This window comes from Salvia hispanica, chromosome 6 (genome assembly GCF_023119035.1).
Source record: "Salvia hispanica cultivar TCC Black 2014 chromosome 6, UniMelb_Shisp_WGS_1.0, whole genome shotgun sequence".
NCBI classification, from domain to species: domain Eukaryota; kingdom Viridiplantae; phylum Streptophyta; class Magnoliopsida; order Lamiales; family Lamiaceae; genus Salvia; species Salvia hispanica.
Window position 1 is genome coordinate 23,300,793 of NC_062970.1, and position 14,447 is coordinate 23,315,239.

Below are 14,447 nucleotides of genomic sequence, written 5' to 3' on the forward strand. Positions count from 1 at the left end.
GTTTATATTATTTTTCTGAAATAAGTGTCGAAAATGAAACGTTGGATGGAATATATGAGATATCATTGATTTGCTTTTCAACAATCATGCATTTTAGTTTTGCTTTGTAGAAACAGCCTTTTCCACGTATGGCTGCTTTTGCACTATGATAAAAAACTTATCCCTACTTTACATTCGGAAAAAGCTTGATGTAAAGAAAATAAAATTTGATTTTCCCTGACTTTTCTATTCTGAATGATATGCAATATTTATTGACAAATTCTGTTCTGTTTCCAACAAAAACAAGAAGAAGAAAAAAATGGTGTTTGTGTTTCAAGAAAACTTGAATTCTGTTATTCTGTGTGATGAAGACAAACCAATTCAAGAAATCCTCTCCTTTCTGATAGTTCTTGCTGAAAGAGTGATCACTGCAGCTCAAGAAGCCGGATCTTTCACTGCCGGAAACCTTAGAATCTCCGGCCAAGTGACTGATATTTGCAAGCTTCTCCGCCCCCTCGCCCGCCTCTCTGCCACCACCACTCCCCCTGTGTATGACCGCCCCATCCGCCGCGTATGCCAAGGCCTGACCAAGGCCCTCGACCGCGCCTTGACCTTTGCTCGTCGCTGCCGGAATGAGAGGACCAGCTTCCTCCACCAAATCCTCTCCATCAACATAGCAGCTGACTTCAAGAAGGTAACCTCCTCGCTTGATTCTTTTATAGCGGATCTTCGATGGCTCCTCGCTATCTACAATCGCGACACGTTTGATGTTGGAACGCTGTCGCCTATTGCAACTACTGACCCGATCCTGGCCTATGTCTGGCCTGCCATAGCCTCTCTGCATATGGGGCGAGGGGAGGGGGCGGCTCAGCTCGCGGATTGCACGAATATGAATGACAGGACTAAGAATGTGATAGTGGATGAGGTTGGGATTCCTCCACTTTTGAAGATGTTGTGTGGATGTGCTAGTGTTGATGCGTATGGTGCGGCTGCTACGGCTCTGTATAATCTGGCGGATGACCGGTATAGAGTGAGAGTGATCAGTGATGCTGGTGGCGTTGAGGCGATTGTTAAGGCGATGGCGAAGGTTCCGCCAATGACAGTCCAGCTTGTGTTGGTGGAGTTGGTGTTGAGGATGTTGGAAATGTCTGATGATGTGCAGGAAGAGTTTGGGGCAGAGGATTTGGCAATGCATTTGATAGCCCTCTTGAGTGTTGATGTGGATTTGGATGAGTTTCTTGATTTGAATTACCTCAAGAGTAGTGGTGTTGTTGGTGAAGAGTGTGTTAGGAGTGATAAGGAAAGGGAGAGGGAGAAAGAGGTGGTGGTGCCGCCCGAGGTGAAGTGTAGGCTCAAGATAAACTGCGCGATCGCTCTGTGGAAGCTGGCACGACACAGCTTGGTGAATAGTCGAAACATCACCGACACGAGGGCGTTGCTAGTTTTAGCGAAGATCATCAAGAAAGAGCAAGGGGAGCTCAAGAAGAATTGCTTGAAAGTAGTTGCAGAGCTGGCTGAGGTGGCAGAGTCCCACTCGGACCTCAAACGCACCGCGTTTAAGCTGACCTCAACGCCGGCAAAGGCTGTGTTGGATCAGCTGTTGAAAGTGATGAGTGAGGAGAGGAATGCCAACATGGTGACTCTGGCGGTCAAGGTGGTCGGGTGCCTAGCATCCATGTTTCCAGCAAAGGAGAAGCGTGTCGTACGCTGCTTGGTGGCTCAACTTGGCCACTTAGACCGTGGGGTTGCTGATGAGGCAGCTCGGTCTCTAAGCAAATTTGTCTGCACTAAGAACTACAACCGGAAGGAGCATGCTGAGGCAATCATCGAATATGATGGGGTGCCGATGCTGATGAATCTGTTGAGGAATGATCGAGGTCATTTCCATTTGCAGTTGGACATGCTCGTGCTTTTGTCCAACCTCGCTGTAAATGCTTGTAGCACGAGGGTGCTCGAGGAGGCTTGGGTTTTAAGGGCGCTAGAGGGCGCGGCCAAGAATGTTGTCTCCCTACGGCCCGAGCTGAAAGAACTATTTGCTAAGGCTATACACCAACTTGTCATCTATCAGGTTGGAGTAGTTCCAACCGCTGAGACTTGGGAGGCTTAGTTGGTGGAATTCGCTGTGGCGAAATGAGGCTTTCTTAAGGGGTGTGTTATGTGATCAAGATCATTGAGTTGTAGGGTGAGTTGATCTCCAACAAGATGGGGATAAATTTGTGGTATGTTGTGTCTAGGATAAATATGTGTGGAAGTGAGCAAGTGTAGTTGAAAATCAAAGCATATAGCTTACCTATATTTGGTCCATCAACTAAAATTAGTTATCTAACTACACTACTATATTAAAGTAGTCGCGAAGCCAAGATTTTTATGATGGAGGGCCCAAGTCATGATTACTAGTTATAGAATTTAAATATTTTAAATTTTTAGGTAAATATAATGGATGAAAATGAATTTTTTATGATGTTTAAATGTCCACCATAGAAAATATAAACAGAAATATAAATTTTAACAAATAGAATATAATATACTCCCTCCGTCCACAAAAAATAGAGCAATTTGTGTATGGCACGTGTTTTAATGTAGAATTGGTAAAGTAAGAGAGAAGGGAAAAAAGTAAGAGAGAATGAGAAAAAGTAAGTGAGAAGTAGTGTTGGTGGAATGATGTGTAGGGTTATTATTTGTTGAAAATTTTCCATAAATTAATGTGCTCTCTTTTTTGTGGACGGCCAAAAATGATAATTGTGCTTTATTTTTTTTGGACAGAGAGAGTATACAAGAGAACAATAGAAATTATGTTCCAAAATATCGAATGCAAAAGAAACACAAATTACACATTATAATGCATAAATAGTGGTAGTACTAGAAATCAGAGAAAAGTTACATAATAACATAAACATAAGGAAGAAAAAGTCGCCAAAGTGATTCGAACTTGGGACAACCGATCAAAGACGAACTCTGCAACCAACTGCGCCACTAAAATCAACTATTCCCTCCGTCCCACTTTAGGAGTCCCGGTTTACCATTTTTAGGTGTCCCACTTTAGGAGTCCCGGTTGAAATATTCCATAAATGGTATTAGGCCCCACATTCCACTAACCTTTTTCCACTCACATTTTATTATAAAACTAATATAAAAAAGTAGGACCCACATTCCACTATCTTTTTTCACCAACTTTCCTTTACATTTCTTAATACTCGTGCCAAACTCAACCGGGACTCCTAAAGTGAGACGGAGGGAATATAAATCTTAGTTTGCATATAAAATATATAGTTAAACGAAAAAATTATGAGGGGACCATTTGGGCCCCTGCCCCAACGTGGCTTCGCCCCTAACATTTTGGTAGGTCTTAATATTAACTAACATTTTCCCACTACTTCTCTATATTTCTTCCTTATTTTATCTATTTTGGATTAAAACACGTGTCTTCCCTAAATTCTTTATTTTCATAAGACTGAAGGAGTAATTTATAGGAAATTAGTTTTCATTATCTCATCTCTCAATTTTTCATTTCCCCCTTTTTATTTTACGTGAGATGAATACATTCTCCTGGGTTGCTCTTTGGAGATCAAGCTATGGAAAAAACTTTGCATGACGTAATGTCGGAGACATTTCATAAGTTATGCACATGTCACTTAATGCAAAATGAAATCAAACACTTGGGAGATCTTATGAAGGAAGGATTGTGCTTCTTAATAGATTTAAAAGGTATACGTATGGCTTTGAGGATGAGACCCAGTTTGAGAAGACTTGGAGTAACTTATTGACACAATTTAATCTTCATGACAACAAATGATTGAAACATATATACAGTGTGAAGGTAAATTGGGTGTGTTGCTATATAAAGCCTTCACACTTGGTATGAGAAGCACACAACTCAGTGAAAGTGTCAATTCTAGTATCAAGAATTGTATAATGTCAAACTTAAACATTGCACAATTTGTAAGTATTTTGAGTGTGTCGTTCAAAATAGACGGTATAGTGAACTAAAATGTGATTTTGAGGTACACCAAAAAATGTCCAAGTTGAGGTTGAGAGTTCTCTATGCTCCATCCATTTTTGATTTATTCCAGAATGAGTACATCTTGTTTGCAGTTCCATACATAGAGCTTAAAGATGAAACATGATCGATATTTGAATATGTCATTTGACTAATCGATCATAATGGAGAATGGAGGGTGACATATGATTCTAATAAAAGATGATTCATTGTAGTTGTCGAACGTTTGAGATGGTTGAATTAATATATAGTCATTATGTGAAAGTGTTTGATGTGCTAGACGTGTAGTTGCTGCCGAAGGACTAAATTCTTAAAAGATGGACAGTGGAAGCTATAGCTGGTGTAGTTGCACGACTATATAGGCAATGAAGTTGAAGAAAGTTCTAAATTGCAAAGTGTTGAGTTGTATCCCAGACTATGTCAAATGCTTATAAGTTGGCTAATGAAGCTTCTGTTTACCAATCAACCTTCTCCTTGGTGCATGAAACAATGTATGGTCTCTATAAAAAGGAAATGGAAGTGCGTTCAATAGAACATGACCAAGAAAATAGGAACAATGCGAAGATTTCTTCAATTGTCTCTTCTATGATAGTATCAAAAGGATTCAATAAAAATTGGTTCAAAAGGTTCGAAACGATTGTAGAGTTGTGTAGAACTTCAACCAACACGAGGAAACCCAAACCATAAAGTACAAGTAAGTAGAATTATTATACTTTTATAGATTTGAAAACAAGTTAACTGATTACATATTTTGCAATAATTGTAGGTTGTTGGTGCACAAAGTATATTGCACGTTGCTAGTTCGGTACTTCCAACATCTGATGGAAGGAGTACAAATTATTTGAGTTTCACTTAACTGTAACTGTTAATGGTATCACTATTTATACTATACTTTTGGGTACAATTAGTTGCAATATATCATTTTCTATTTTTTTTTGGCACCATTAGATCAAACCTTATATTCTATCGATGGAACACATTTCAATGGAACAATAAGTTTAACTCTGATATGGTACTCTCTTTCATTCTGTGCTCATAGTTGTGTCCCTCTTTGAACTAGATTTTTTCTTCTTAGCATGCACCAATGTCATTGATCCAATTCTTTGATGCATCATTAAACGAAGCTCTCGAGGTACATCTAGCATCAACTATCAAGATCGGGATCAAGATCATTGGAATTCATGCATGCCTCAAATGTATTTTTTGATATACTGCCTCCGTCCTATAAAAATGAGAATACTTTCCTTTTTCGTTCGTCCCATAAAAATAAAAACACTTTCCATTTTTGGAAAGTTATCACCAACTCTTTACCAGTATACATCAATTAGGCATTAATTTTTAAGTCGTCCCAAATGTCCATATTTTTATGCGATGGATGCAATAATAGATATCCCATGCATTTAAATATATATTTTGATGTAAGCACCTTTAAAGTGTTGAATTATAGTACTTCATGCGTCCCATAAGAATATGGACTCTTTCCTTTTTAGTCCGTCCCACAAGAATATGCACTTCCTAATTTTATAAAATCTTCTCTCTAATAAGGTGAGACTCATTCTCCACTAACAATACTTTAATTACTTATTCTATCTACCTCTCTCTAACTTTACAAATTTTACATAAAATCCGTGCTAAACCCAAAATGCATATTTTTTAGGAATGGAGGGAACACTAATTGTAATATCTAATGTCAACTATGAAATAGTGTATAAATCTTTTATACAAGTACAAGGGTTATTTCTATCGAAGCGTTTTTGTTATTGTTATTTTGGAGAAATGAGAGAATACTTATCAAACAAAGTATTGTAGGAGTGAGGGCGGACTTTTTAATTTTCTAAATATATCCCAAGCAAATTCCTTCTATCTTGATCTTCTCATCGAGCAGTTTGGCAGGCACTGCCTACAACACATTGATCTTAAAAAGACCTTTAATTTGTATATGCAACATCAAGTTTCTTACTTTATAAAATTAATTCAGTTTCTATATTCAAGTAAAAAAAAAGGAGGGGAAGAAGTATAGTAAATTAAAACATATCAGCAACTTTTAATTGAATTGAGAAAACGGCACCGTTAGCAATAGATGAATTGCTTCAATTTTAGCACAGCAGGGGCTGGAATTATTCCTCCACGAAAGGGGATCCGAGAGAAAAAAGTAAGGCAGGAGTGATTGAAAAGAAAAAGGTGTTAGATTAAAATTGTGGTAGAGGTTTGGCTAGATGAATTGTCAAATCCCTCAATAGTGAAAATTGATTTTAGTTATTCTCAGGTCATATTAACTACTATTAAAATTGTATCTTGGCAGTCGAACGATGCATTAAAGACAGATAAGGATTAAATCTTGGGTCTACCATGGCAAGCAAACATGCACTTATAATACAAATTCTTGGGAAAACCTAACTAATCCCATCTCTTTTTTCTTTCATTATTTACATCCTCTGCTGTATAATCTATTTTCAGGCTGAATCTCTTACCTAAAACAAATATCAATTGCACGGTCCATTCCTGATGAAAACACTCATCTTTGTCTATCCGATGTATCATCAGTTTTGATTGTCAGGACCATCCCTGATCACAAACAGATACAAATCATCAGTCAAAACTCGATCCAAAACTCATATGTTAGTTCATTGTCATTCTTTTGATGCCAAAAAGCATATCCAATGAGAAAATAAAGAATTGGAATAAAGTGCCCTTTGGAGCAGTCATTTTTTGGGTGGGCGACCGTGTGGGAGACGGAGTGAGTGTGTGTGCGCGTAACGACCAACTCTCATAATGTGTCATCCAGGTAATGCAATACTACAAGTGCACGATGAGCTCGTATGATCCGCTTCACAGTAAAACACCCCCCCACACATAACTAAGGAAAGAGGAGAAGATAAAAATAAAAAGAATCTAATGTAAGCATTCAAACTCCAAAACCAGATTAAAGAACTCCACAAACTTACACCACATATCCAGAGTTCATTCAGAGATAGTCGGTTAAATTAGATGAAAGAAACTCCCACAACGGGGAGAAGAAAGTTTTATTGAAGATGAGGGAATGGGATCTATTTTAATGGAACTTATCTGGAAATTAAAAAAAACGGGGAATCTTACTGAACACATCCTACCTTAGATATGTATTTTATACATATGTATTTTCGCTATTCAAACTTCACATTGCAGGCTTGTCAATCTCATCCTCATCAGACTCATAATCCTGCTCACCATTCCATATTCGGGGTTTGGGTCTCACTTCCATGTCTTCTTCTCTCTGAAACCGGAGTTAGGCCAGTTATATTGCTAGGAAATTAGTATATTCAACAATAGAGTTAGTGCATGTTATCCAGTAACTTTACCTCTTCTGGAACTTCTGTGGTTGGAGGCATTGTTTGAAATTGGGTGCTTGGTGCATGCTGCAGTTTAGAAAGTTGATCGAGTAGCATGTTTCTGCAAGTAGACATATCTAATGACCTTCATAGTTTGTTATAGATACCTAACAGTTATGTGAAAATAACAATGAGGGATTACATTCTAGATTCTACATATAAAAGACATCTATCCTTTTCTTTTGGGGGCATGAAATTTCATACGCAGCAAAACGGACATCATAGTACACTTTTGGTAACTCAACCATTTTTTGTTTTGGCCAAACCACCCACTAGTCTATTTAAATGGCATACTTTAGTAATCCATAAGTTTAAGGGTTAAAACTAAAATTGGCCGTTTTATGTGTAACAAAAGTGAATACATGATTTTCTCTCTAAATAATAACTCTTTCTCTTCAAGAAAGATAGGAAATAAAACCAGGGAACTGATCCACTCACACTGAAAAATGAATGTTAGACACAGTGGTTTACATCAATTATGTGAAAGTATGTATCACCATAACCTACCTGAATTCTGTTTTTTCTCATCAATTTAATCAAGTCACTGTCTATTTACACTTCTAGATGCAGAGAAAGAAAATGAAACGTTTTGCTTTGAATGGGATAGAGGGCGTAATATAAAGGAGATGAACCAAGTAATTATAATGAACTAACATGTTATGCGTTAGGTGTCTGCAAGGATCCAGCAATCCCCTTGAAATACACCATACGCAAATACACACGTGGCTTTCAAATATGCAAAATATTTAAAAAGAAAGCAAAAGTTGACAAAACCAAACCAGGGATAATGTTGATATGGATTCTGAGAAAGTAGAGCACTGGTCTTGGAAAAAAAGTAGGACCAGTTGGTGGGTATTTATGATAAAGATAGAGAGTGATAATGGTGACTAAAGTGCTTAGGTACGGCATTGTACCAATAAACAGTGTTCATGGCATTAGTTAAACTATCATTGTAGATGCCAAGCTGTGTTCTGCTGTGCTGTAAGACAACACATATGATTATCATGTTAACTATCTCCTTACATAACACACTTGCTAAAATATGGGACAGCAGAACACCAGTTATTATGATGCTGTGAACGAGGTTATAAACAACAAGTACAAGGGCACAAGATTCTAGCACCCGAGTACAAGTACAGATGATCCACGAGTCTGCACATTCATGATTATGCAAAGTTAACTTTACCTGATTTTCTCTAAATCCCTCTCTGTATTCAAATTATCCATATTACTTGGTTCTACATAAAGTGTATAATCTGGGCCAAAGTATTCATAATATTCATTGTACGGCAACTTATTATCTGGCTCCACATCTACAGCCACAGCAGTCTACAACAAAGTGAAAGTTTCATATCAGCTAAATCAGATAAAATGTGCAAAAGATATAAATACGAAATGCAAAAGCATATAAAACACTCAGAAGGAGAGAACACGCATGCACACAAATGTGTGTGTGTGTGTGTGTGTGTTTGTGTGTCAAAGAGGGAGAGATATAGACCTCATAGCACCAGCACCGGGCAACATTTCTGATTGTATAACCTCCCCCACCCAAAACCATTAGAGGAACATTGAACGACCTCAAAAACAGAAGGCAGTCTGCATGGCCTTTCACAGACAAATTAAAACAACCTAACCTATCACCAGACAATGAATCAGCCCCACATTGTAGCACAACAGCATCTGGCTGGTAGACCTCCATCACTTTCCGTATGATTGGACGGAATAAGCTGCGAAAGTTGTCATCGTTTATTCCATCATTCAGTGGGACATTAAGAGCATAGTACTTTCCAGAGGCCACCCCAACATCTTTAATATGTCCAGTTCCAGGAAAAAAGTCACCAAATTTATGGAATGACACTGTCATAACACGGTCGGTAACATAAAAGGCTTCCTCAACCCCGTCTCCGTGGTGAATATCAATGTCCACATAAAGTACACGCTGCCAGTCAAAATTCAATGATCATGATCCGAGCATGCCACATTATAAAGAGCATATGAACAGCCATTACATAAAATGCCAAGATAATCAACACAAACAATATTAACCGTAAAGACAGAATCAATTCTCCAACGTAGTTGATTTCTACTAATAGAGTGAAAAGTAAAACTATTCATTTAATCTATTCAACACAATTTCTTAATCTCCCCTACTTTTTTCCCTTTCCTATTTTATTTTACTTTCATTTAATCTATTCAACACAAAATATAGAGTGAAAAGTAAAACTAATTATCCAAGCTAATCATACCCTATGAACTTTGAGAAGCTCGAGAATCCCCAAAACAATGTCATTAACATAGCAAAACCCCGAAGCCTCGCTCTTCTTCGCATGATGCAAACCCCCAGCCCAATTAATCGCGATATCGGCATCCTGCCTGTTGAGCTTAACGGCGGCGCCGATTGAGCCGCCGGCGGAGGCCTGGCAGAAGCTAAACAAGCCGTCGAAGACGGGGCAGTCCTCGCCGACATTGAAGCGCTTGAGATGGCGCGAGTGCGTGTGATCCAGGAGAGTTTGGGGAGAAACTGAGGAGAGAAAGTCGACGTAGTCGGGGGAGTGGAAGCGGCGGATGTCGAGGGAGGCAGCAGGGAAGGGGCGGCTGATCTCCATGCGGCGGTGAAGGGAGTAGTGGACGATGAGATTGTGCGCCATGCGGATGCGGTGGGGTTTCATCGGATGGCCCTGGCCGTAGTAGTAGTCGCCGATTGTAGGCTCGTAGAAGTAAGACACGCGACGCTTCCGCGCGTCGGGGCACGTAGATGGCAGGGAAGCGCCTCCGCCGGAATCCATTGTTTAATCAATCAATCTTAGAGATGAGTGGGACTGGGAATTGGAGGGGGAAGGACAGCGTGCTTCTCTGTTTGGAGTGTAGGATTTTTAACGAGGGTTTAAACTTGATGGCGCCGTTGAAGGAAAAACACTCAGGGATGAATTCGGTGTCGTTTTTTGGTCTTTAAAATATTTATTTTAATATATTCATCATTTATTTTATTTTATTATAAAATACTATTTATGTCCTTTAACTAGAGGTTGAGCTGACAAATCATGCAACTTTATTCATTAGCCGATGTCATAATAATAATTCAATCTAATATTACAATCGAACTAAAAAACAACACGAACACGAACAAGAACCGAGTTGATAACAGAAACTGAGCAGCGCCAGCGAGTGCCTTCACATAATACCCCCCACGTCTTGTACGCTTGCAACGCTCTTCTCCAAGTGCAAGGCAGCCACCCTCTAACCTTTTCTGCCGCTGGAACACTCCCACTTCAAAATTATATTCCGACCCATCCCTCAAATTCGTCCCCGTCCAACTTCGGAAATTCGTATCAAGTCGATCTAGTATCCACCCCAATCGCTCTTAATCACCATATGTCCCCCTCTGTTGCCTTCTTCTCTAGGTTCATCCTTCGTATGATTCTTCTAATGCAGCAAATTTAAGGCCACGATCGCTTGCATAATCATCTTCGCTTGTTTCTGCTCAAATTCCATAATCATCTCTGAATCTCCACCTCTATATATTGTTTCGCCGTCATGTCTGAGGACGAACAACTCTAGATACCACTTGTTGCGATCCTATCTGGATTCGAGCTATGAAATGACAACGTATTCAAAATTCACCACACCTAACGAACAAGATGTGGAAATACTAAACACAACGAACAATACAAGAGCTGAAGTAATAAGATCCTAGCTCCCATCCAAGAGACACACATTCGACAGTGAATGAAAAATGCTAGCTGCACTAAAGCTACATACTCTTTCTCTCTCCTGCCCGTCGGCGCTAGCTGTTATAGTTAATCCACGAGCTCAGCCATACAAGTAAGCTCGGTGCAGCTGGATCAAGAAAGAGCCGTTGGCTCATAACCGTTTCTCGGTTATTGTAATTAGGATCAGTAGGGAGTCTTTTATGTAGCTCGAAAAGTTTGTTTAGTGTAGTTACTGGTATTCCCTCTTCTTACACATACTACACGAACATGGCTAAGACACACCAAAGATATAAACTAGATCCATAGCTGTGAACTGATGAGATTTCATTTTCTTGACTGAATATTACAATGCAATAAGGCAACTTATATAGGAATCTTTTGAAGCTCCTAGAACTAGATGAAAAATATGAATAACAGACAATATGCTTTCTCCGATATATCTTAATAAGTTTTCACGTACTCTTCAACCACATTGGTGGTGGCCCAAAGAGCTCTTTTCTAGTTCATCAGCTTGGCATTAATTTCTCAGGTTTGGACTTTACTGAATCAACTCCCATGCTTGCAACATTGCATTTAGCATCATCTTCTTCATGCTTTCCAGCTGAGAATTTATCCTTGCACGCATCTGTATTGCTCATCTTAATCAATACTACTTCTTCTTGGTTTAAAAGAGATTCAAGAGTGTATCTATTACAGTTCAATTTCAATAAGGGTGTGTTTGGAACACGGAATTGAAATTGAATTGGAATTGAAATTCTATGGAATTGAATTCCAATTCCATTCCAAATCCATTGTTTGGTATTATTACGGAATTAATGTAGAATTGTATTATAATTCCAAATCCATTGTTTGGTTACTTAAAATTGACGTAGATTTGAAATTGATATGAATATTTTTTAAATAACATTCACTATCTTTTGATAATTACTATCACATTCACATAGATCCATATATTATAGTATCATACGCATAAATTAAATTAATAGATCATTTTTTTTTCTTATCTTCTAAAGCTAAATATAAATAATACCAGTACGTAATACTATATATAATAATAGAAGCAAACTGATTAATTTTGTAATCTAAGATACTATATATAAATATAGTAATCTAAAAATCATGGAATAAAAAGAGGTACAATAAAAAGAGGTACTACTAAGGTTGAGTGGTAAAAGAACAACAATAAAAAGAGGTACTCCTACTACTAAGGTTTCAACAATACATTCAAAGGTACTATTCTTCATAGACAAAGTCTCCTAGATTAAATACAACATATTAAATTCAAATAAAGTTCAAATTGAAGTCACTTATCAAGTTGCGCTTTAAGCCACCTGTACTTCAACTCTACCGGTATACCAACAAATGTATCGAATAATATGCCATCGTGCATCATCAAATCGAGAGCCTTGATCAACTGCGTCTCATCCAAAACAATCGTCTTCAACTCAGCTAATATTTCTTGAGGGTTCATCTTTTTTTGCTTTTCTATAATAAGCTTCTTCTCTTCTATAAGAAGCTTTTTCTGCTCTATATCAAGCTTTTTCTGCTCCACAACAAGCTCAGACTTATTCTTTTCCACCATTAGATAGTCACTAAAATCAGTACTCATTCGTTGCACACAATCAGATATGACCTTAGTCGATGACGTTTTCTTCTTTGATCCTAGAGAACTTGAGGAAGATGTTGTCTCCTTTCGTTTTTTTCGGGCCACCAAATCTGCCATAGCACTAGCTTCTTCAACACTCATATCGAGTGATTCTCCAACGGTAGCAGAATCAACCTCAATATCAACCTCCTCATTAGTATTTTCTTGAAATGTTTTCGAACCTTGACCATCAGCACGATCTTGAGAGAAAAGAGCACAAATATCATCCCAATTCTCTACAGCAATTCGTTTCCTATAAGGTGCAATTTTTGGATTTGCCTACAAAACAATAACAACCACAATTAACTTCACATACACCAAAACCTCCCAATTCAGAAAAATAATTGAGAGAAAGTTTTAACTTTCACATAAGTGAGTAGATGCATACAAGTCATACTGCAAATTTAATTCCTCTCCTATTGGAGCTGCTCCATATATATTTAATAGTGTGTGTACCCAAAGTTCTATCTATTGTGGACATGGTAAGGAAATACATCCATTTATACTGATATCACTAATCATTGTGCCTCTAATTCATCCCATCATCATAGATATGCAGCATACAGTAGATGCATGACTATGATAAGAATGAGTAGATGCATACAGTAACTAAAATCAATAGATGCATAATTTGTGGCTAATAATCCGAAAGCTGCTATTTGCTGTAATAATAGCTCTGGCTACATCCAAATTGGCCTATAAAGAGTTAGCAACAGTTGTCTATGGGATGAAAAGCTATAGCAACCAGAATCAAAGAAAACAAAAGAAGACATTGTTAACCATGTCTGCAGTTAACTGATACAGATTCAGTTGGAGCATATATATGTGAGGGAGCAACACTGGATGAACCACAAGAATATACAGAAATAAATTACCTTTAGTCGTTCATTCCACACGTTTTCATCATGAACCACAATTCTACCCGTTGTGTTATCCCATGTGATTGGACTGCCAGAATTGCATGACATCAACACTGGATGCAAGATATCATGATGTTTCTCCCAAGTCTTTAAACGAGCTTGAATATTTTGCTTATCAACCTTCACGTTTAGATTCACCCGAAGTGCATTTATGGCAGCTGTCCAAGCGGTAGACTTCCAAGCTGATTTTCCATCAAGCTTGTTTCCTTGATTAATTTGCTCTATAAAGCTGGCTCCAAGAATTTTATCCATCTCGGGAGTCCACGTCAAATATTTTGATTTCTCTTTCAATGCTTGTGACTCAGCAGCCATCTACAACAAACAAGAAAGGGCAGGATGCAAATCAATCGGGCACAAAAGTAAAAAACTTTAGCATATTTTATCCAAATCAAACAACGTCAACTAAATCCTATTGTTGTTCTTAGTGTGCACACATGAGAAACACAGTATAATATGGAGCATGATTTACAATTCCTGGATTTTCTCATTGTAAAGTAATAGGCCATAGTAGATATAAATTGAAGTAATAGTACCATAGCAACCGAGAGAAGAGAATGACTTCTTGTGAGGATTACATCATTAGCCAATACATACAGAATACAATCCAGTAGAGTTACATCAAACTAAACCTAGACAAGATAATGTCACTGTTTGATCAAAACGATTGCAAGGGTAATAATCCAGTTTGTAACTAGTAAACTAAACATATACTACAATTCACATTACTGAAGAAAGATAAAATCCAAGTAAAGCTTATAGCCATGCTTTCATATTCTAAAATCCAAGTAAGTCATAAATATATTTTGCTAAAGAAAAACGTATAAACAG

General features: G+C 38.0%; 3 protein-coding genes across 3 annotated transcripts; 1 reads left to right on the forward strand and 2 right to left on the reverse strand.

The window, feature by feature from the left end:
• Window positions 1–298: 298 nt before the first annotated feature.
• LOC125194958 lies at window positions 299–2,086 on the forward strand. The gene has a single exon (XM_048093171.1). The coding sequence runs from the start codon at window positions 299–301 to the stop codon at window positions 2,084–2,086; it is 1,788 nt and encodes a 595-aa protein (XP_047949128.1).
• Window positions 2,087–6,286: 4,200 nt separating this feature from the next.
• Window positions 6,287–10,257, reverse strand: LOC125191887 (histone deacetylase 6-like). Its single transcript, XM_048089315.1, has 6 exons — window positions 9,591–10,257; window positions 8,843–9,283; window positions 8,531–8,673; window positions 7,315–7,405; window positions 7,087–7,229; window positions 6,287–6,541 (listed from the first exon to the last, which is right to left on the reverse strand). The coding sequence occupies exons 1-5, from the start codon at window positions 10,128–10,130 to the stop codon at window positions 7,131–7,133; spliced, it is 1,314 nt and encodes a 437-aa protein (XP_047945272.1). The 5' UTR covers window positions 10,131–10,257; the 3' UTR covers window positions 6,287–6,541; window positions 7,087–7,130.
• Window positions 10,258–12,212: 1,955 nt separating this feature from the next.
• On the reverse strand, window positions 12,213–13,931 carry LOC125194960. Its single transcript, XM_048093172.1, has 2 exons — window positions 13,575–13,931; window positions 12,213–12,978 (listed from the first exon to the last, which is right to left on the reverse strand). The coding sequence occupies exons 1-2, from the start codon at window positions 13,929–13,931 to the stop codon at window positions 12,358–12,360; spliced, it is 978 nt and encodes a 325-aa protein (XP_047949129.1). The 3' UTR covers window positions 12,213–12,357.
• Window positions 13,932–14,447: the final 516 nt, after the last annotated feature.

What these genes read in the sequence shown, in the direction of transcription:
- LOC125194958 (XM_048093171.1), top strand. Translation starts at nt 299, where the DNA reads ATGGTGTTTGTGTTTCAAGAAAACTTGAATTCTGTTATTCTGTGTGAT.
- LOC125191887 (XM_048089315.1), bottom strand. Translation starts at nt 10,130, where the DNA reads ATGGATTCCGGCGGAGGCGCTTCCCTGCCATCTACGTGCCCCGACGCG. An exon ending in AGCTTCTCAAAGTTCATAGG is followed by an intron (nt 9,284 to 9,590) that starts GTATGATTAGCT and finishes TTTGACTGGCAG; the next exon opens with CGTGTACTTTATGTGGACAT. An exon ending in CCCGGTGCTGGTGCTATGAG is followed by an intron (nt 8,674 to 8,842) that starts GTCTATATCTCT and finishes ACTTTGTTGTAG; the next exon opens with ACTGCTGTGGCTGTAGATGT.
- LOC125194960 (XM_048093172.1), bottom strand. Translation starts at nt 13,931, where the DNA reads ATGGCTGCTGAGTCACAAGCATTGAAAGAGAAATCAAAATATTTGACG. An exon ending in TGTGGAATGAACGACTAAAG is followed by an intron (nt 12,979 to 13,574) that starts GTAATTTATTTC and finishes ATTGTTTTGTAG; the next exon opens with GCAAATCCAAAAATTGCACC.